The 23,847-nt window shown below is 38.7% G+C and overlaps 1 protein-coding gene across 8 annotated transcripts in view; it reads left to right on the top strand.

The window, feature by feature from the left end:
* Nucleotides 1-23,847, top strand: part of INPP4B (inositol polyphosphate-4-phosphatase type II B) — a 458,048-nt gene that overhangs the window by 159,172 nt on the left and 275,029 nt on the right. For 6 of the 8 annotated variants that reach the window (XM_025267085.3, XM_006053797.4, XM_025267083.3 and 3 more), the window contains 2 exons: nt 3,707-3,757; nt 13,824-13,903. In XM_025267085.3, coding sequence (XP_025122870.3) covers nt 3,707-3,757; nt 13,824-13,903 — 131 coding nt within the window. Of the gene's footprint in view, nt 1-3,706; nt 3,758-13,396; nt 13,491-13,823; nt 13,904-18,928; nt 18,951-23,847 lie in introns of those variants that run through there. The other 2 variants (XM_025267090.3, XM_025267091.3) reach the window with 2 other exon arrangements.

The raw sequence follows: 23,847 nt of genomic DNA, 5'->3' as shown, positions 1-23,847 counted from the left end.
GTATACAACTCCAGTTCCATAACATGATAGATTGATCTCTCTCCGCAAACAGAGTTGACTCTAGTGTCCTTAGAGGCCCCATGTTAGAGTGTCTTCTGAATACTCTTTTCCAAACACAGATGGGTTTTTATGACTCCATGCCTGCTACATAACACCTTCTTTGCTTGGCCGCCTTCTCCTTTGCCTCAAACTCCTACTCACTGTTCAAAACCAGACCTCCTCTGTTATGAAGTCTTTCTTGATGCTTACAGGCTGCATCAGTTACTCTTCACTCTGCATTAAGACAGGAATGTACCCACATTTTCATTTTAGAACTTACTACATTGTCCTGGATTATTCATACATTTATGCTGCCCACTAGACTCTAAAGTCCTGAAGAGAAGGAATGGGACCTTATTCACTGACAAACCCAGTGTTTTCACTGTGAGGAGAGATGTATATTATGTAAAAAAAGCATGATTGATTTGTAACCTATATACTGTCACATCAGTGGTATTGATCTTAAATATATAAAAACTCTACATATAAACTTATTTAAACAAACATTTCCTATACAAATTTGACTTTATAAAATTTAAAATTGGTTTATTATTTTGTCTTTAAGTTCCTCTAAATTAAGAGTTCCACTTGTGATTTAAACATGCCATGGTACAGGAAAATATGAAGTACATATACTTTTTAAAAATGCTTCTTTATGTAAAGTGAAGTTCACTCTGTCTTTCCCTCCCCTTTGTGCATATGCACACAGACAGACAGGCAGACACACACACACACACACACACACACACTCTCACACTGAATATGCAACCTGGTCAGTGAATAGCTTTAGACATTTTCATCGTTTGCAACTTGGGGTTAAGAATCTTTTTTTCTCTATGCAGATTATTCATATTAATAAGGTATAAGTGTTCTACTGATAAAATCAGTATAATTTAGGAGTTTAATGACTATGTTGCAACAATTGTCAGTATTTTTATACCTTTGTCCAACATTATATTGCATAGTGTATATATATTCATATATATTTGTACATGCGCTCACTTTATGCAGTCCTATATATGTTTACTCTCACCATTTTTTTTTTTTTACTTCTTTTGCTTTCTTTCTACGTTCAACCATATCTCCTTGGTTAATGCTTTTTGGATGTCAAATCTTTTCCAAAAGTAATGATACATATACACATATGTATATGTGTATATGGGTTGCATATTTGTGAATATTCACTATATATATTTCTAGTATATAGTTTGCATATATGGCACCCCACTCCAGTACTCTTGCCTGGAAAATCCCATGGACGGAGGAGCCTGGTAGGCTGCAGTCCATGGGATCGCTAAGAGTCAGACACAACTGAGCAACTTCACTTTCACTTTTCACTTTCATGCATTGGAGAAGGCAATGGCAACCCACTCCAGTGTTCTTGCCTGGAGAATCCCAGGGATGGGGGAGCCTGGTGGGCTGCTGTCTATGGGGTCCCACAGAGTCGGAAATGACTGAAGGACTTATACACACACACATACTATATTTAGTGTACATGTACATACATGCACACATATTACACTACAGCTTGCCATGTATTAATATATAGTTTCTGAGTTTTCTTATCCTTTGAGGCCAACTAATGATTTCCAGATAATGAGACTGAAGGTATATCTGAACATTCTGGACCGAAGAATGTTAATGCAGCCACCAACCTGGAAATGCTCTTAACTAGTGAGCATTCTGTCATGAAATCTGGAGTTGAGTGTGTTCTGTAAATTATGTTGTTTACTCTGTTGGGATCTCTCCTGTCATTATTTTGTGCTCTGGTGAACAATTTTGACTTGTAATGACTGACAAATTATACAAGTGATAATGCTGGATCTGTCATAAAGAAACAAAGAATATGATTGCCATTGCTGCACCTCCAAAGGGATTTTGTTTAAATGACCCCCTAAAATGTTGATCCATTATATGTTCCTGGGTTCCTGTCTCCCATCTGTCTCACCAGCCCTCTGCTCTCCAATTAAGCACAGTGTTCTTGTTTATTGCTCTGTATTCATTTAACTTGTTTATCACATCTTTGCTGTAAATTTAGATATAGTAGATTTAGGATTTATGTTTTCTTCCTGCTTTTACTAGCTTTTTCTTACGTGAGAAAGATAATTGTGATTTCTTTTTATCTGAAAAAAAGTTTTAATAGAGATTCATAGGCTCAGTAGCAATACATCAGACTCAACATCCTGGGTCAGGAAAGAACACAAGATAGTTTGAACGGGCCTCAGGTAGTTGTAATGTACAACCAGGGTTGAGAATCCCCACTCAGGAGAAGAAATGTCTACTTATTATGTAAGGAGTTGATTTTTTCACCTGGAATGCTTTTGAAACATAAGAAAATCTTCCCCAGATGACTATTTTATACTATTTTCCTCTTTGGGGCTTCCCTGGTAGCTCAGTGGTAAAGAATCTGCCTGCAATGCAGGAGCCCGCCTACAATGCAGAAGACAGGGGCTTGATCTCTTGGTTGGGGAGTTCGCCTGGAGCAGGAAATGGCAACCCACTCCGGTATTCTTGCCTGGGGAATCTCTTGCACAGAGGAGCCCGGTGGGCTAATGGCCATGGGGTCACAAAAGTGTCGAACACAACTTAGCAACTAAACCACTACCATCATTTTTTCTCTTCCACAATTGAGAATTAGTTTTCAGATGAATCTGGATGTGGTTATCTCAAAATTTGGCTGAGAATTCTTTGTTTTTGATATGAATATTTAATTTGTTTTTTTTCTAGAATTATATTTTATTTGGCAGTCCAAAATGAGGACTTCAGCCTGGAACACAGCCTCTCAGACTCTCAGTTTTCTTTTTTTTTTTTTATGATGGTTGCACAGTATCATGAGTGTGTTTAATGCTCCTGAATGGCAATATTAAAAAGGCTTAAATTGTATTATTATAAACTTAAAACACAAAATCTACAAGGCTATAAATAATATGAAAGACAAAACAATAAAAACTGTAACACAAACAATGACCAGAGACGGAAAGTAAAGTTTGGATGAAGGAGCCGGTTGATGATGTATATTGGAAGGGATGGTGACTGCAGACCCATCTGCCCTTGGGGGTGGTGATTCCTGAAATGGCTCTGGGTCTCCTACAGGTGCAGTTCAACCTGCAAGGGCACTGGTTCCGGACCTGACCCAGAGTGTCCTGCAGGAGCCGGAGCAGGTTCCCACGCAGCAGTGGTGAATCCACATGGCTGAGAATTCTTAAGTGGGAGGGATATCCTAAAAGGATAGTGTGTCTTGGTTCTTATGCAGAGAATAAATATGTATAAGCATGCATGGAACAGCATTCTCTAGGTCACTCTGTTCTTTCCCTGGAATGCTGAATGAAGGTTGCTTTTCCAGGAGATTAAAAGTGATTCACCTAAAGCCCTGATATCTCTGTATTTGACAGGGAGTGTTGAGCTGAGGATTCAGGCAGCTCTGCCTACTTAGGGACCTCAGGAATTTCAGGAACTATAAAAGGACAGCTTCGTAGCTGCCCGTGGTGGAAGCTATGCAAAAGTACCTTCAATAATGCTTAACCACAGAGTCTGAATTGATGCCAGATAAAGGAAAATGAAAAGGACACCTATATGACGCTTCTGCATGAGTTTCTACTCTGAACATGGTTCTTCACTGGTTTCTACTTCTGAAAGTGATTCAGAAAATGTTTCTTTTTCTCCTTAGGTTCGAACCAGTGTCCTACCTGAACACAAGGATCCCCCACCAGAGGTTGGGGTAAGTGTTTCTTATGTTTCCAAAAGGCATACTTGTTACTTCTAAGCTAATCAGGGGGATATTTCTCTGGCCTGCTGCCTGGTAGCTGACAAGTAAAATGGAGTTAAATTAACTGGGTGTGACTATGCGAGGAGACATTGTCACATATTTGCTGAATTGCATGGACTTCATTCCATTTCTCCTGAAAATCATCATGATGTGAATTCATCTTTAGGTCAGGTAGCTAGAGATAAGTCTAGAAATTGCCCTGCAGGAAACTGAGAGGCCATCGAAACCAACATTCCTGGACCAACAGGAGGCTGGGAAATTGAAGATGTGAGCTCTACCTCTCCAGCAAGGAGACAGAGAACTAACTGGCCAAGGGACTGTGATGTTTCTGCTCCCTGTGGCTTCAACACCGTTGAGTTTAGTCATTTAGTCATGTCCAAAATTTTGCAACCCCATGGACTGCAGCACTCCAGGCTTCCCTGTCCTTCACTATCTTCCAGAGTTTGCTCAAACTCATGTTCATTGAGTCGGTGATGCCATCAAACCATCTCATCTTGTGCTGTCCCCTTCTCCTCCTGCCCTTGTTCTTTCCCAGCATCAGGGTCTTTTCCAGTGAGTCAGTTCTTTGCATCAGGTGGCCAAAGTATTGGAGTTTCAGCTTCAGCATCAGTCCTTCCAATGAATAGTCAGGGTGGATTTTCTTTAGGATTAACTGGTTTGATCTCCTTGAGTGCAGGTCAGAGAGAAACTGCCACCAAAGTATGGCCCAGTGTTGGGAGATCCAGCTAAGGTTTTCCTGCTGCATCAGAACAATCGCCTCTCCAGCTTTTAAGAAGTTGGGAGAATAAGAGGTTAATAGGTGATTTTGCTTAGACAAGGTGGTGGAAGCTCTTGAAAAGATAGCCCAGGAAGCTTGTCCCTGGGATCTGGAATTCAGAAAGGAGGAAGAAGTCCAGAAATAAGTTGACTGAAAAAGTTGGCTTAAAGCTCAACATTCAGAAAACTAAGATCATGGCATCTGGTCCCATCACTTCATGGGAAATAGATTGGGAAACAATGGAAACAGTGTCAGACTTTACTTTTCTGGGCTCCAAAATCACTGCAGATGGTGACTGCAGCCATGAAATTAAAAGATGCTTACTCCTTGGAAAAAAAGTTATGACCAACATAGACAGTATATTGAAAAGCAGAGACATTACTTTGCCAACAAAGGCCCATCTAGTCAAGGCTATATTTTTCCAGTAGTCATGTATGGATGTGAGAGTTGGACTGTGAAGAAGGCTGAGCGCCGAAGAATTGATGCTTTTGAACTGTGGTGTTGGAGAAGACTCTTGCGAGTTCCTTGGACTGCAAGGAGATCCAACCAGTCCATTCTGAAGGAGATCAGCCCTGGGATTTCTTTGGAAGGAATGATGCTAAAGCTGAAACTCCAGTACTTTGGCCACCTCATGCGAAAAGCTGACTCATTGGAAAAGACTCTGATGCTGGGAGGGATTGAGGGCAGGAGGAGAAGGGGACGCCAGAGGATGAGATGGCTGGATGGCATCACTGACTCGATGGACTTGAGTCTGGGTGAACTCCTGGAGTTTGTGATGGACAGGGAGGCCTGGCGTGCTGCAATTCATGGGGTGCAAAGAGTCGGACACGACTGAGCGACTGAACTGAACTGAACTGAAGAGACCCTGTGGCTGAGCCAACTGAAAGGCGTATTTGAAATTCCCTGAAGTCCTACATGCAATTAGCAGCCTTCTTCTGGTGGATGTGGGGAGCCCTGTACTAGGTAGCGTTCACTTCCTCATTGGCCACAGCTGCCATTCCAACTGGCCAAAGGGAGCCATCCAGAAAGCATGAACTGGCTGAGAAGTTAGTCAGCCTCCTCTGCATCTGTTAGCAAAGGCGAAGAAAAATGATGCTTCATGCTCGCTCATGCTGAACGCTGACTTCAAGTTTCTTCCTGGGGCAGGTTGAATAACTCCGATTCAAGTGCATTTTCATGCTTTGTTTCCTGCCTGTCCCTTTAGCCTCTTTTACTGTTCTTACTTCCACCACCAATCTCACTGCCAAGACTACAAGGACTTCTTTACTTTTCCCCAAGGGACCAGCAAGTCCTTCCAGCCTCAGGCTTCCCTCCCAGCAGGCCCCTTGCAGTCTCCCTGCCCAGCTGCAGCTCCCTACTGGTGCTGTCTCCCATTCCAAGATTTTGGTTTGCCATCTTGTATTTGTTTAGACCACCAGAATACAAAGGGAGGAGGGTATGTCCAAAGATAATCACATAATATGATAAGAATCTAGTACATTTTCCGACACATCAGATATCAGTGAAATGGCAGTTATATTGCTGAACTATATCTCAAGCATGATAAGCATGAGCCATTTTGATATTTGGCAAAACTAATACAATTTTGTAAAGTTTAAAAATAAAATAAAATCAAAACTCAAAAAAAAAAAAAAAGAATAAGTCAGCATGCTTAGGGGGCTTCCTTAGTGGTTCAGATGGTAAAGAATCTGTTTGCAATTCAGGAGACCCAAGTTCAATTCCTGCATCAAGAAGATTCCTTGGAGAAGAGAATGGCAGCCCACTCCAGGATTATTGCCTGGAGAATTCCATGGACAGAGGAGCCTGGTGGGCTACAGTCCATGGGGTTGCAAAGAGTCAGACATGGCCGAGCAACTAACACTTTAAAGCATGCCTTGGCTTTCTAACATTCTCAAAATACATGGTGTTCTGATAGGGAAGAATTGCCACACCTTGAGAAATTATGAAGGACCACTGGTTAATATACATCTCATCACTCCTCACAACGTTTTTTTGGATACTGAGAAAATTCTTGAGGGTTTCAGTTCTTGGTCAGCGTGTCAAGAACTCTAGCCACTAAGTACTCCTATTTTAAAAATGAGCTAACCATTTTATTATAAATCTTTCAAATATGTTCCACACGTTTCTTTGCATTCTTCAGCAGCACCTATTAGAGGCACCCACACCTTTGTTGATGACTTAGTTAAGCGGATACCAATTTGTGCTGTGAAAACTTTTCAGGTGTATTCATAATAAAGATGTAATTTTATAATATATATGACTTCACCCTAAAGTGCTTTTTAATGTTTTTTGTAGACTCTTCATCACATTGTAATAGATTTCCTCTCAGTTTTTTTTTTTCTTTCTGATGTATTTTTTCAGCCCAAATATTTCATGTATGCTCTATCCCTCCCTGTGGGGTTGGAGACTATGCAACAAGGTCTGTTAGGGTTGAGAGTGAAGAAAAAATACTTGTACAAAGGTATGAAAAAAGCCCTGTCCTGTAGGTTATTTGTAGGAGATGTTATGTATCAGCCTCGCGATATCAACTTCAAGTTTTCAAAGACCTTTTACAACTTATACCACAGTTACTCTGTATAGTTTTATGAGAATAGGACAGAGTATAACGGACATGTCCATTTAACCTCAAAACCAGCACTGTCTAATAGAAATACAATGTGTGCTACATATATAATTTAAAATTTTCTAGTAGCCCATGCTTTTAAAAGTGTAAAAAGATACAGGTGAAATTAATTATAATATTTTATTTAACCCTGCTAAGTCACTTCAGTCGTGTCCAACTCTGTGCGTCCCCATAGATGGCGGCCCACCAGGCTCCCCCGTCCCTGGGATTCTCCAGGCAAGAACACTGGAGTGGGTTGCCATTTCCTTCTCCAATGCATGAAAGTGAAAAGTGAAAGTGAAGTCGCTCAGTCGAGTCCAACTCTTAGCGACCCCATGGACTGCAGCCTACCAGTCTCCTCCATCCATGGGATTTTCCAGGCAAGAGTACTGGAGTGGGGTGCCATTGCCTTCTCTTATTTAACCCTGTCTATGCACAAATATTATCATTTCAAAATGTAATCAATGTAAAAATCATTAATGATATATGTCACACTCTTTTCATATCTCATCTTATAACTCTGATGTGTATTTACATGTAGAACACATCGCACTTCACAATAGCCACAAACTAGTGCTCAAGCTGGATAATGAAGCTCTGGACAGCACTTGAAAAAATTTGGGAGGTTCACGCAAGTTGAAATATAAAGACAACCTATTACTTGGCATAAAGGCTTTGTGAGATGAACATAGGCGTTGGAGGTATGCATGTAGAGGGAGTACTTCCGCCGGGTCCTGGTGTGATACCAGGGCACCAGACTGCTGAGGACCTGCTTCAGGGAAGTATGCAACCCTGCTGAGCACTGTGGATTCTGTGACTGAAGAGTCCTTGCTGGGACTGGTGGGAGGGACTGTTTATCTTTACACTCCCCATAGAGCAGGGCTAGGGATTGACACAGATGTCTTGCTTTCACCACCCTGCTTGACCTCACTCTCCAGCCAGGTGAATGATTAAAATCGTGCATCTAGTAACATAATAGTCATCTACTTTGGGTGCTTGCACAAGAATGATAATTGTGAGTGTTGCATCATCGTGAGCAGGCCAGAAAGGTCAGAGCCACACAGAGTGGGGACAGAGAGCCTGTCAGAAGGAAAGGGGATTGCCACCTGTCCTGGAAATTAGGCCCGCAGCGTGAGGCAGGATGAAAGAATTCTGGACTGAGGAGGAAGAAACCTGGATTCTAACTTGGCCTTTGCATATTAACTAGTTTTGTGATGGGGTGTAAGCCAGTTAACTCCTATGGGTCCCTGATTTTTATCTACAGGCGGGCCATGTCTCCACAAGTCTTAACTTTGTTTGATTTCTTTTCTTTTTTTTTTTTAAAGGTTTCTATTTATTTATAGCTTTTTTAGAATTATTATTTTTTTATTGCAGTATAGTTAATTTGCAACATTACATAAGTTTCAGGTGTTCAACATAGTGATTCACAATTTTTAAAGTTATACTTGATTTATAGTTATTATAAAATATTACCTATATTTCCTGTGCCATATAATATATCCTTGTAGCCTATTTATTTTATACATAGTAGTTTGTACCTCTTAATTTCCTACCCTTATTTCCTGGGCTCTGATAAACATTCCACATGATCTAATAAAAATTTGAGTTACAAGAAATCATAGCTGTTGTGTACTGAGCACTATGAACTGCAAGGGACCACACAACATTCATATCTCTCTTTCACTAGGGTGTTGTTCAGTTGCTAAGTTGTATCCAGCTCTTTGCAACCCCATGGACTGCTGCCTGCCAGGCTTCCCTGTCCTTCACTGTTTCCTGGAGTTTGCTTGAACTTATGTCCATTGAGTCATAATGCCATCCAACCATCTCATCCTCTGCCGATCCCTTCTCTTCCTGCTCTCAATCTTTCCCAGCATCAGGGTCTTTTCCAATGAGTCAGCTCTTCACATCAGGTGGTCAAAGTATTGGAGCTTCAGCTGTAGCATCAGTCCTTCCAATGAATATTCAGGGTTGATTTCCTTTAGGATTAACTGGTTGATCTCCTTGCAGTCCAAGTGACTCTAAAGAGTCTGCTCCAGCACCATAGTTTGAAAGCATCAGTTCTTCAGTACTCAGCCTTCTTTATGGTCCAACTCTCACATCTACATGACTACTAGAAAAACCATAGCTTTGACTACACAGACCTTTGTCGGTAAAGTGATGATTCTGCTTTTTAACACTAGGTTTGTCATAGAAAAGCTAGGTTTGTCATAGCTTTTCTTCCAAGGAGCAAGTGTCTTTTAATTGGCTGCAATCACCGTCTGCATTGATTTTGGAGCCCAAGAAAATAAAATCTGCCACTGTTTCCATTCTTTCCCTATCTATTTGCCAAAAAGTGATGGGACCAGATGCCATGATCTTAGTTTTTTGAATGTTGAGTTTTAAGCTAGCTTTTTCACTCTCTTCTTTCACCTTCATCAAGAGTTTCTTTAGTTCCTCTTCACTTTCCCCCATTTGGCAGAAAAACTTATTTTTCACTAGAGTTTATTTCAAGTTATGTTTTGCCTGAATCTAACTTTTATTTTTAAACACGTGTTTTCCTTTTTTATAACTGGAATTTCTCTCAGACATTTTTTAATACTCTGCCTTTTCCAAAAATACTTAAAGTGGACTTATGTTTAAGTCATCTGACTTCTGGGCATATTTTCCTTAAGCACTATATAATCTAATATTTATGCAGTGGTTTCTATTTTCCCAGTAATGTACTAAGTGCTTTGCCTAGATTACTTTAATTCTTTTAACAGTAACTATGAGAAAGAACTATTATCATATACAACTGTTTCATATAGAAACTAAGGTCTAATGTGGTGGAATAAATTGTACAATTCCTAGGTTTGTGAGAGAAAAGACAGACCTACAGAGCTCTTCAATGCCCGTCAGTGGACAACTAGCCTGGGGGCTTGGAGAAATGATTTATTTGCCCAGATTTTAATTTTTGGATATAATCCTGAATTTAGAATAGTGCTTCAGACCTCCAATTCTAGTGTCACTATTTTTTTTTTCCCCCTAATATTGGAGCTTCTACTTTAAAACCTTTAGGCTAAGAATTTTAGAAACAACATTGAAGGAGAAATAAAAATGTTCCCTAAGTTACACGTGGAATATAAAAAATGTGTTAAAAATAATTTTATTAAATTATATGATTATGATTAAAATGGCAGTAAGATTAAGTAACTGTATTAAGTTTTTCTTTCGCATTAGCACTGTGTGCTATTTTTCCTCCAGGGGAATTCAAGTTTCAGAAATAGAGAAGACTATTTTCTCTAATTCATTCTTTTACCAAGAGTCCAGTGAATATTCGTGTAAACGAATGATATGTTTTCCACCTTCTGAGGTGTGGAAGGTCATAATCTTATTAGAAGCAGACACATAAAAACCCGCTAGAAGGTAAATGTATGGGCAAATCCATTGTTCAGTGTTGCAATGTGAAATTATGCACTGTCTGTAAATTGGGGGATTTTATTAATTCCTTTTATTTTATGTTTTATTTTTCATTGAAGGATAACTGCTTTACGATGTTGTATTGGTTTCTGCCGTACGAAAACATGGATCAGCCATAAGTATACATACATCCCTTCATTCTTGAGCTTCCCTCTCACTGTCCTGCATCCCACCCCTCTAGGTAGTCATAGTGCATTTTTGCAACATGAAGTCCTAATGTATAGTTATTTTTAGAATAAAATTTAAAAAATTTAGAATATATAACACTTCCTCTGGTTTGACATGGTTTCATAATATCACTGGGCTTCCCAGGTGGCTCATTGGTAAAGAATTCACCTGTCAAGGCAGGAGACGTGGATTTGACCCCTGGGTTGGGAAGATCCCCTGAAGGAAATGGCAACTCCACTCCAGTACTCTTGCCTGGGAAATTCCATGGACAGAGGAGCCTGGCAGGCTGCAGTCCATGGGGTTGCAAAGAGCTGGACGTGACTTACCGACTGAGCACGCGTAATACCTAAGGTGATTTGTGCTGGCTTGTATGATTTCTGTAAGCTCTCTCTCAAAGGATAATATCCTTTGATGTTAATCATGGCACTGACAGTTGTGATGGAAAGGACTGACTCACGAGCATCCTTTTTTGGCACACTGCAAGCTCTCGCAGCGCAGCAATGGGCGTAGCATACAATCCCTATGTTCTGAACCATGGACTGCGCTAGAAGATGGGTGAGCTAGGCGCCTGCTTCCTCAGTAGCTCTGGGTCTGTGGGCAGGAGAGACATCAGTGGCTTGTGGTCACAGACTACTTGCAGCTGTGTCTCTTGGTGTGTCTGTAGAGCATTTCTGAAAATAGCCCCTCCACCTGTTCCTTCCTACATTCCCGTCTGGGACATCTGCCACTTTTATTGCTGAAAAGACCACAATAACATGCATGGCATGTGCAGTTTGTTTTCGTAATTCTAAAACCATCTATACCTTCAAAATCTCAAAAGGCAAAGGGAGGAAATAACTTGAATTTTGGGGACACTGACATTTCCACTGAGTTAAGCATTTTCTTCGAGTGAGGATAATGAGTGAGGGGTGGAATTTAAATTAAAACCCCTAATTACCAGCAAAAGAGTAAGTGAGACATGTCTTTAAAGTACTTAAATGCTAAAGGAAATTCACTAACATAGTACACAATCTGCAAACTAAAAAATTGTTTTAATTTCCTGCAGTTCAGTGAACTATGTGCTCAGTCACCCAGTTACATCCGACTCTTTCTGGCCCCATGGACTGTAAGCCCGCCAGGTTCCTCTGTCCATGGGATTTTTCCCTGCAAGAACACTGGAGTGGGTTGCCATTTCCTACTCCAGGGTGTCTTCCCGACCCAGGGATAGAACCTGCATCTCTCGCGTCTCCTGCGTTGGTCAGCAGATTCTTTACCACTAAATAGTTTGTAAATATCTGCAGGAGGCTTTCTTCTATGTATCATAGAATAACTCACTTGAAATATAGTGTGTATGCCATCCGTCATTCATTTATTGTCACTCACTATCACACACCTAATGTTCAGCAGTGTTTTATCAGAAAGCAAAACTCATCAGGAACTTCAAATCTCAAGTTTTATTTTGAGGGGAGGGCAAAATAGGCAATTAAACACATAATATTTAAGTAACAATAGAAACGATACATCAGGATAAGGAATAGAGACTGGCAGTGTCTGGGAGGGAGCCCTTTTACACAGAAACAGCCTAGTAGGCCTCTGCTGAGGTGGTGTAAATGCTTTTGTTCAGCTGGGAATCTCCTCGACTAGCTTGGCCCCTTACTGAAAAGTCGCCCTAAATTTCCTGAAGCTTTGTTCATACAGCTCATAGACTTCTTTTCTGCCTGGATTCACTCTTGTCATTCATGTCATCAGAGCTTGTTTCCATAAATCTTCTGTTTTCACATAACATTCTTCATCTGATAATTTAGTCTTCTGCGATTCTGGATTTGGGACTTGTCTAAACCATCTCTTTGAGTTTCATGTGAATCAGTTGGGTTTATCATTACTAACATACCGATATCTCCAACTTGACAACCAAGTTGTATTTCAAATTTTTGCCTTTATGACTTTTGAACCAGTTCTTCTAAGTTAGAGCTTTGAAAAGAGAAGACAAATTTTGACCTGAAGCTTTTCTCCCCTATGGCCAGTGATCTCTGTGTAGGCGCAGCCTTTTATGTATGGAATAATCACACACTTTCCTCTGAAAAGACCCAGTTGACTTAAACCCGGCTTCTCATTTTAGGGCAGGCTGGCAACAGACTTATGAAGAGAGAATGTTCTGAAAGATGTAGTGTGGGCTTCTTGTAAAGTATTGGAATGTGTTAGGCAGCAATGGTATGGGTAATAATATGGGTTTGATATTTTCATGTTTACATCTTGACCTTGAAAGGAGAATGAAAAATCCTATATATGGTATACCATAATATTCTGACTTTTAAATCACAAGCAGCCAGGAATATTAAAAAGAGATGAAAGGTTTTTATCCTAGAAAAGAAAAACCAATTTAGTGTTTTATTCTTCATATTATGAGTCAGAGAATGTAGAAGGTAGATATATTCATAGATAGCCAATACCCAGTATGATAGATTTAAAAAACAATTTTAGAAAATGTAACTAAATAAGTACCATTTTTTTTTCTTTTGCATGTTGGAATGAAATTGTCCCATGATAGTGTAGAAATAACAAAGGAAACAAATAACTTTTAAACATTGCTGTGATGGGGGAGAAATATAGCATTTCTATTTATAGCTTGTACTGAGTCCCACATAAAAATAGCTTCAACTAACAGATTTGCTCATATCTGGAATACAAAGTTAGTGCTGCCCATGCCTTGAGGAATTCTAATAAGAACAAGCACAGCATTGGTAAACATTGAACATTTGTCATCTTTTCTTTTATACGAGTTTTCTTAGGTGGAGTTTGTTTGTGGAAAAGTCCTGGCTTCTCTGTTGGCTGTATTGTTATTTTCCAGGCTCTTCATCTCTGTTTTTAGTGAGAAGGATGAACTCACACCCCCTTCAATCTCACCCCGTGAAGTAGATTTATGTTACTGACGGTTGTACTTCAGTCAGTGGAATATTTGTTGGGCTAATAGAGTTAACATTTCATTCTTCTAAAGACTAATTTTGTGTGATTGTCATGATACAAAATATTAAGGATCTTGGAAGTTAATAGTAACCATTCTGTCTTATTTGCAGCGAAGTTTCCTGGGCTCTGCCAGTTTTAAAGTCGGGGAGCTACTGAAGTCCAAGGAGCAAGTGCTGGCTCTGAGCCTGAGGTAGGTCTCAATGCTATTGAAGTTAACAGCCCATCGTATTTATGGAATGCTGGTTGGGTGTGAGAAGTGGCAGTTCTTGCAGGTGTTTAGATGTCAGCTCTCAGATGGCTTCTGTTCTCCACTGCAGTAAGTTAACGGGAAACAGCAATTATTCAAGTTCATATTTAAGTTTGTGTTTCAGACAGTCAAAGGTTATCAGTTCTTGTAGGGGGGAAAAATGATATTATTAACAAACTAGTGGTGGCTAGAGGGGAAGGGGTGGTGGCGGGCGGATGAACGAGGTGAAGAATATTAAGCAGTACAAACTACCAGTTATATACTATATAAGCCATAGGGGTATAATATACAGCATATGGATACAGTCAGTATTATAATAGCTTTGTATGGTGCTTAATCTATAAAAATATTAAATCACTATGTTGTACCCTTGAAGCCAATATAATATTGTAAGCAGCCCTTCTTCAGTATAAGATAAAAAATAAAGTGATGAAACTTGACATGAAACTTCAAAAAATGATGAAACTTCAAAAAAATAAGGGGAGGAAACTCTTTGAAAGTAAGAAAGTAAATAGAAATGATGGGCATGTTATTAAATACTATTTCCAAATTATGTTTTAAATCAGGTGGGTTTCTTGGTTTGAAATATGTTTGTTAGAGGCAACTGGCAGATTTATGATAATAAAGAGTAAGCCGATTATTCTTTTTTGAGCTTATTTTGTTGCTGTACAATTAAATATAAAACGTAAGTTAAAGCAGATTCATATAGCAACACACAACAGGTTTAGATATGATTTTGGGGGATGATCACAATGGTGGCTTGGATGGTAAATGGTGACTCAGATGGTAGAAAGCCCAGGTGGCAATGCAGGAGACCTGGGTTCCATCCCTGGGTTGGGAAAATCCCTTGGAGGAGGGCATGGCAACCCACTCCAGTATTCTTGCCTGGAGAATCCCCAAGGACAGGGGAGCCTGGCAGGCTGCAGTCCATGGGGTTGCAGAGTCAGACATGACTGAGTGACTAAGCACAACACGGTACAATTTCAGAAGACGATACAACAATCTTTAGGAAGTTGCTCAGTGTTTCAATACTGAGAAGAGTATTAAATAATCATTTTTCTTAACTTCCTTATAAGTTAGAAAAAAATAGTGTGCCATTTTCCAATTGTATAATAACTTTAAAATTATGTATGCTTGGAGAATACTACCTTACAATATTTATACAGTATATATAAAAATAAAAATTATATAGAGCACTGTTTGTAAATCTTGGATGATTTACATAAGGGAACAGGCAATGTGTCTTAAGTGTGTTTGCCCTCTGCCCAGCCCCTGAGGATTCATTATAACCAATTTATTTCAGTGTAGATGCCACGGTTTATGGTGGAATCTGTACTGCTGGCTGTCTGCTTTCTGATTTTTCCTGATCCTTACAGATTTGCATTTTGACTTAAGAGATGATTTAAAATAATTTAAAGCAATTCACAGTCTTACAGAAAAATAAGTTTTGATGGCTTCTACAGAGGCTGGCGTATTCTCTTTGGCTTCCTTTTGGCTGTTGTTTTTTTTGTATTTTATTGAGGAAGGCATTTAAAGATCTTTGTAGTTTTGTGATGCTATTCCCGATAGAATTTTGCTGTGGTTATTTTCCATAGGAAGTGTGTAAGCGCCAGCTAAAACGTCTACCTATCATTGTCACTGATATTCTAGAAGATGTCTATTTTCCATCTAGCATGGCAGTTAGATTGGACCTCAGTGCCCCTGATTCAGGATATGAGATGTCAGACACTGAGCTTGCTGAGAACCACCAGCAGGTCACACGTTTTCTGTGTATGCTACCTGACACTTTATTCCTCACCTTGCTGAACACTCCGCAGTGTTGACTGTATCATAACTGTTGTTAATAACAGCAGCCCACCGCACAATGTTTAGATACTGGCCTTGGGAAAGATATCAGGAGCCAAGAAATCTTTAGTGGAAGGAAAATACCTAAACACACGCAATTAGAGGAAGACTAGGAACAGGTAGATCTAGCTTAAGGTATTACACTTAGGTTAAAAAAAGTAATATAACTCTAGATTTACAGGAAATCAAGACCCTTTTGATTTTAAACTCCGGATTCTTATGTATTTGATTTTGATTGTATAAAAGGAAGCCAAATTGAGCAACGAAACATTGCATTTTCTAGAAAAAATAAATTTTGAAATGGCTAGGTTACTTTTTTTTTTTTTCCCCATTTTGCGTTTTGCCAAATTTGTGGATTTCCTTGCCTGTGAACAACACACATTATGCACTTATTATAACCTGTTGATTTCTGGTTAAAATAACCTGTTTTCTGGTTAAAAATAACCTGTTTTTACATCTGTTGTAATTTATCTTCTTTCCACTAACTTGGCAACCTCTGAGGTACTGAGTCAGAAAAGTGTTAGATCAGGGATGCACACGTGCTTAGGTGCTAAGTCGCTTCAGTCACGTCTCACTCTTGGCGACCCTGTGGACTGTAGCTGGCCAAGCTAGGGGATTCTTCAGGCAAGAAGACTGGAGTGGATTGCCATGCCTCCCTCTAGGGGATCTTCCTGATCCAGGGATCGGACGCACGTCTCTTGCATCTCCTGCAGTGGCAGGCAAGTTCTTTACCACCAGGGCCACTTCATCAAGGATAAGAAGCGTTGTTTTTTTTGATTATTGGTTTTGTTTGTAATGCTTTTATACTAATATCTCCCTTTCATTCCTTCTATTTTTCAGTCATTGCTTTTAAGGCAATAGAATTCTCAGATTTCTGTAAAAAAACTTCATAGAAATAAGGGTATACTTGTCGGCACCATCCTTGTATGGCGAATATCCCTAGAATCTGTCTAGTTTTTTTGTAGTCACTGTCTCTTTGGGTTGCTTCATTTCAGATAATTCAGATTTAAAGCTCCCAAAGCCATTTCTTGGAGTTTAATAGTTTAATGTGGCCACTGCTTCCTATGTGCTGAGAGCTGGGATTTTTGAGTTTGAGGTGAAATTTTTTTTTTCCACAGAAAAGTTAAAGGGCAAAAAGTGCGTGCCTTATTTATAGACTTAAATCAAATTTCATGAAATATGACAGTGCATTTTTGAAATTGTAGACTAAAACCTGTTTGCTTATATTGGGGAGAATGAGACATTATGTGTCTTATACTCTGATGAGTATATTAGAGATGTTGTTTCATTGACCCTTAGCAAATTAGCCTATGATGTTATGATTTTTTGTCATTTTATATACTAAGAAACTGAGGTATAGAAAAAGTTAAGTACTTTTCATAAAGTTACAATGCTGTTACATTACAAAGCCAATGCGTGAAACCACATATTTCTGTCTGCAAAGCCTGTGTGCTTTTTTTTTTTAATGTTTTTTTGAAATTTTTCTTTCTTTCTTTTTTTTGATGTGGACCATTTGTTACAATATTGCTTCTGCTTTAATGTTTTGGTTTTTTGGCCTCCAGACAGGTGGGATCCTAGCTCCCTACCACTGACCGAACCCACATCCCTTGCATTGGAAGGCAAAGTCTTAACCACTAGATTGCCAGGGAAGCCCAAACCTGTGCTCTTAGTGACCCACTTTTTGTCTCCTTTGAGAGAAAACTGAGATCTAGTTAAAACATGTCACACATTACATGACTTAGTAATGGTAGAACAAAGCGAGGACACAGGTCAAGGACCTCTTGTTCAAGGTGTCTTCCATGTTGATTTCACCACTCATTTTATAACAAATGAAGACCTGATGAGTCCCGGTGGCTGTGGAGAACTCAGGAATGTTAGCCATAATGGAGAAAGCAAGCATCAGCCTGCTAGGTTAAGGATAAGTAGAGACTGAGGGAAACGCGGGCAATCTCTTCTCACCCCAGAACCATGACCCTGTACCTGGTTTACTGACCTTGCACTTAACAATTACTTGCTCTGCTAACCTAACCTGAGTCTCTTGGAATTGTAACAAACCAAAATTTAGAACAATGACTTAACAACAGAATGGAGAAGCAGATCTTTCTCTGGCAATGAAGCTAGAGGTCAAAGGAAAAATTATGTTGCTCATAAAGTAGACAATCACAAAAGCAGAAAAAGTAGGGGAGGATAAAAATTTTTTCCTAGGAAATCCTTCTCAGAAGAAGTGAGACAGATAAGAAGTATTGGCTTAGCCAAAAAGTTCATTCAGGTTCCTGTAAGTTGTCACCAAAAACCTGAATGAACTTTTTGGCCAACCCAATAATTTGATCTTGTCTGACCTTTGCTGCCCATCTCTACGCAGTTCAGATTTCATTCAGTTCTTGCTCATTGACCAAGCATTTATCATGAATTGTTCATATGCCAACTATAGTGATAGGTTCTTAACAGATTTTTAAAAATAGCAACAGAGTTCATATTTTGTAGTTGATACTAATAAGAATGATGACAAAAAATCCCATTATTCATTGAGCATCTACTAGCATGCAAGGGATGTGTTGGGTGCTTCTCCTACACTTTTTAATGTAATTTCTGCAATATTATCATCCCAGTTTTATAGCAGCTTGTCTAAGATTCCACAGCTGCTGATGGTAGGATTAGAATTCAGTTGGGTCTGACTCCAGAGCTTCCTCTGCTTTGGTTTTCCTGCCTGATAGGAAACAAATGATCCCATAGAATCTTTACCCTGTTCTCTACTTTATACTCTATCTTTTGGAAAATTTTAGGGCCCTCAATTATTTTTTCTTAATACTTTAATCTTAAAATTCAGTTTTAAATGCCTGTGTCATAGTAGAGGTTCAAACATATTTTGCTGGGATTTTGATTCATGATGGTGACTTTCTTATATTTTTATGGATGCTAAATATGAACCTGGTGCCATTTATTTCCAAGTTGGAGACACTTAAATTAGTGAACATTATGCAACCTAAGTATTAGAGTATATTTGAGACATGTAACTTCCAGAGTAATAGTGAGTGATGGATGTAATTTGCTTGAAAAGCTGAAAGCCTTACTTGGAATTCACATTTATTTCAGTGTAGGTCACATTGTCTTGTCATGGGAAACTTTCAGCTCATCTTAACAACTGGTATGTTATTTCTTTTGTAATCTTTCACATATAGTCCCCGCAAATTAAGAAAACATTTATGTAATTTTATCATGGTGGATGTGAGAAAATATTCTTGAATACAGAAGTATAAGTGTTTACCCATAAAAAGAGAATTTATGTTTCCTTTTTCATTTATTACTTCTTCCACATATACGGTAGCACTGCCATGTAACATACAACATAAGACTTCAATGATCCTGCGTAGATATATGGTGTTATGTTTTATAATGTACAGTTTTTGGTAGGGGCTATGAAAGAAACAGATAATAAACTTCTACTGTATTTAATTTTTTCTTATTTTATGTAACATTTTTATGTATATATTCATGCAAATACTTCATAGATTGTATGGATAGATATGTTTATATTATTGTAGGACTTTTACTTTCTCACAAACCTTTACTATTTATTTTACATTGTCAAATGCACATGTTTAGAGATGGTAAGATACAAATTATGGAGTCTTTAAAGGTTTGTTATACTTTTTGGTGTTTTGCTTAATTTAGCCTCCTCACACACATACAGTACATACACATACTTCAGCTTTGTTTCTAAAAATGGAACAATAGCAAAAAAAAGCCCACATATTTTAAACTGAACCTCCCAAAGATGTGCTCTTAATTTAAGAGCAGGAAGCAATATTAAGGAGAGCTTCCTTTGGCTGTAACATACAGTTTTCCACACAAGCATATGCAGAGTGATAAAAAAAAAGTAATTGTCACTGGCATCTTGCATGTTGGGAGCCAGGGCATGTTCTATAGGCTGTAGGGCAGTGGGTCAGAATCAGTCTGTTACTATGATGCATGAATGCATCTGACTTCCATAGTAACCTGAGACCAACCTTGGCCATATATTGACAATAGAGTTTTAACTGATAAATTTATTTTTCGTTTGAAATAAAATTAAACTTTCTTTATGGGTTTCCTACTACTACTCTTTTTCTACATGCAAATAATGCTTACTTTAGGCACCATATGCAGTCTTTAAAATTGTATGTGTGATGAATACTTTCATAACAACATCTTTTCTTATCACCATTTACTTGGACTTCAGAGATGATTTATAAATCATATAGAAGCATCTTAACAATCACGTATATTTTGAAGATGTTTTATTCTCTTTTAAAAATCACTTCTAGTTAGCTTTTCTAGCTACCAGAAAGTAGAATTACTGCAAAAAATTCTTCTGGTTTCACCACACTAACTTTTATGCATGTCTAAAACATTCTCTATATTAAAAAAGGCAATGATCATTGATTGGTGGCCAAAAAGCCTGCTTTGAGAGACAATAGCATATCAGTGATTATTTTACTAAAGAGATTATTTACTGAAAGGCACCGATGGAAAAGTTTGAGGATAAGAATAGCATGTAAAAGTTCACTTGATGCGCTTGCCTCGAATTTTCTAAAAATGCGCATCCTAACCCCTGAAAGCAATGCATAAGAACACTGCATTTTTTCCCTTTGGGAGTGAGCAAGCAAGAAAACATGCACATCAGTAGCAAATGCACACTCATGTTTGATTCAGATGCACCTTTATGTGGAATGCCTCGAATCATTGAAATGTTTTATTTACCATGATTTTCACATGATTCAGAATGAAGACCCGAAGCTCCTCTAAGACGCTGACTCGAACCTCATAGATCTGTGTGTGATTTGCTCAGTCGCTTCAGTCATGTCCAACTCTGTGAGACCCCATAGACTGTAGCCTGCCAAACTCCTCTGTCCATGGGATTCTCCAGGCAAGAATACTGGAGTGGGTTGCCATTTCCTCCTCCAGGAGATCTTCCCAATCCAGGAATCAAACCTGCATTTCTAGAATCTCCTGCATTGCAGGTAGATTCTTGACTACTAGTCCCACCTGGGAATAGGAAGATATAACTAACACTATTTGAAATTTATGATGGATTAAGCATTTCAAATGTCTTAGCGTATTGAATCTTCTGATAACCTTGCTTGAAAGGTGATATTATTCCTGTTTTACAAGCAAACGGAATAACAGCAGTATAACTTCTTAAGGTGACACAGCTGGGGCAGCATAGTAATTAGAAGAGGGGTTCTTGATATCAAGGATTTCCTAGAGAGGATCTATTTTGTTTAGAATTTTAGAATGAAATGTGTTTAGAGACTAGAAGAGAGATTGACACCTCGGCTTCTTCTTGGTCCTCTTTAGTGACCTGAGACTCAAACTCAGGAGGTCATACATCTCTCCCATTTTCCAACAGATCATTGGTAGAAAAGTGTTCCTATTTGTCCTAGATTTTATCTTCTTGCTTATTCCTAGCTTTCCTTCATGGTGTTAAGTAGGAGAAGTCTCACAATAGACATATGGTGTTGTCTTTTGTAATATACAGATGTGTGGGAAGGGCTCTGAAAGAAATTAACAGTAAACTTATACTTTTTTTTTTCCTATTTTATGTAACATTTTTCGGTGTGCATATTCATGCAAATACCTCTTAGACTGTATGGATAGACATGTTTATACATTTATATTATTTTAAGGCTATTTTGCTTTCTCACAGATCTTGACTCTTCTCCATTGTTTTCTCTATGATTACATTGAAAGCAGCTTTTTCTGCCCAGTGGTAAATCTCTCCTTTCTTTTTTCCTCGTGAAGTAATGTAATATATTAACAGTAGAAAGAGCACCTGACTTTCCCACCAGCCTTGGGTTCCAGTCCCAGCTGTATCACCAGCTGAGTCACCCCAGGCATGTTGTCTATCCTCTAACATCTGTTAACGGGAGTTGTAACAACCTCCCTCCCACCGTGACTCTGGGTAATTAATAAAGGCAGTGAAGTTCCATGCATTGCCTGTGATAGAGAAAAACACTCTATAAAGATTGTTTTCCTTTCTTCTTATATTGAACTTACTAATTCCTTCACCCGTAGCTTAACATTTTCTTTAGTTTGCTTACCTAGTTTGTTGAAGGTTTTTCTTAAAATGTGACATCTACAAATCTCTAATTTGGGCAATGGCAAAGAGATTGATTTAAGCTTTGAACATTATGCTTTTATTATCTGAAGAATGGGTGCTTCCTTGAAATCCAAATTCTGGCTTTAATTACACTGACACCAGATTTGGCTTCTTATCAGATACCAGATACCAGGAAGAGATCTAGGGAAAGTATTTGGTTGGTTGAAACAGGCAGTATTCTGATAGAGTTATGAAAAATCTAAGAATTTTTTTGACTTGAAAGTTTAGCAATATAGCATTGAAATCGGGGTAGAAATTCATAAAAGTGACACAGAGTGTCAATTGCTTTTCGAGTTGACTGATGCATTTTATTGCTGAATCTGTGATAAAATGTCTACAGAAATAAATTCAAGTGATATTTCTCGGGACTGGAGTATGAAAAGGAAGGGAGGAGACATTGAAAACAGAAGTAGGGCTATTTGCTTCTGAAGCTGACTCTGTTCTTATATGTAACTGTATTAATGCCATTTAGGAACAAGACCACCTAAAATTATCAGAAGGCTGTAACATGAGCCACTTTGCAATAAAGTGACAACATGACATTAATTTATTATAAAATTAGGGAATGCAAGGCATACAAATATTGTGGACTTAGGATAGTAGAGTAGAAAGAGTCTTGGATTTCGAGACATGCTTGAGCCCAGATCCAGGCTTTTTTATTGCCTAGCAGCATCACTGATTACTCGGAGACTCAGTTTTCTTATCTGTAAATGGGGATGACAGCGCTGCCATGTGGCAGCCTTGGTTCCCGTGAATTACTAGCGTGAAATGTTTATAACAGTTCCTGACACAGAGTAAGTGCTCAATAAATGTTAGTTGTGGACTTTATTTGTTTTTCTTTTATTGATCAGCTTCTCTAGCCTTAGGGTTTTTGATGTTGTTTTTGTTATTCCCACCCAGACGAGAATTAGATAAATGGTACCCAACCCATCTGAAACAGTACCTGATGCAAAGCAGGTGTTCATCGTGCCTGTCACCTATTACTAAAATTATCACCATCATCAGTATTATTATTTCCCTCTTCATTCATGTAGCCTTTATTTATAATTTAAATGGCTCTGCAGTGCTATAGTCTGCATTTTTCTTTATGTTCCTAATCCATTTTCATGAGGCCAGAGATATGACCATGGAAACCAATTAGCACTTCCTTAGTTTGCATTATTCAAAAGATGTCGTATTTGTCAGATTGCAAATTAGAGTTTTTAGTCACTGAAGATACAAGGCGTACTTAGAGTATACTTCAATAGCTCCTCAATTTGTAGAGAAAAGCCTGCACTCTTCCGTCTTTTAAAATGCAAATCACATAAAGTTAATATCTGTACACAAAAACCTACCTGCTTAAGAAGTTTGAGAGCTCATTTGTCTTTGAAGATAATTTACAGGAGTGATTAGGCCTGCAAGGAATTATATTTGACCTGAAAATTTTATATTGGATTTGCCTGTATTTACCAAAGCCACTTTCATCATTATTGCCCTGTATTTCTGTTGCTTTGGATGCGTTTATATCATCTTTTTCCAAAGAATGTTCTTTAGAACACTGATATCCCTTCAGTTATTAGTATGTGTTCTTTGAGTGATGAAGTTTTATGTCTAGTAAGTTTGAAATGTTATATTTTAAAAAATGAAGTAGGTGACCTGATTGTAGGACTTCTCAAAGTCTTCATTATCCTCATGTCCTTCAGGGGCTCTCAGAGACAGTGTTGTCTACAGCTTTTCTTTCATCTGAACCCAAGAAGCTTTCTTCATGCAGCCCCTTATCAAATGCTTATCAGACACTGTGGGTTCCCAGGTGGCGCAAGTGGTAAAAAACTTCCTTGACAGTGCAGGAGACAAAAGAGATGCGGGTTCGATCCCTGGGTTGGGAAGATCCACTGGAGAAGTAACTGGCCACCCACTCCACTAT

The sequence above is a fragment of the Bubalus bubalis genome, chromosome 17 (genome assembly GCF_019923935.1).
Source record: "Bubalus bubalis isolate 160015118507 breed Murrah chromosome 17, NDDB_SH_1, whole genome shotgun sequence".
Taxonomy (NCBI): Eukaryota; Metazoa; Chordata; class Mammalia; order Artiodactyla; family Bovidae; genus Bubalus; species Bubalus bubalis.
Note: the sequence above shows the minus strand (reverse complement) of the source record. Positions and strands in the feature narration are given on the sequence as shown.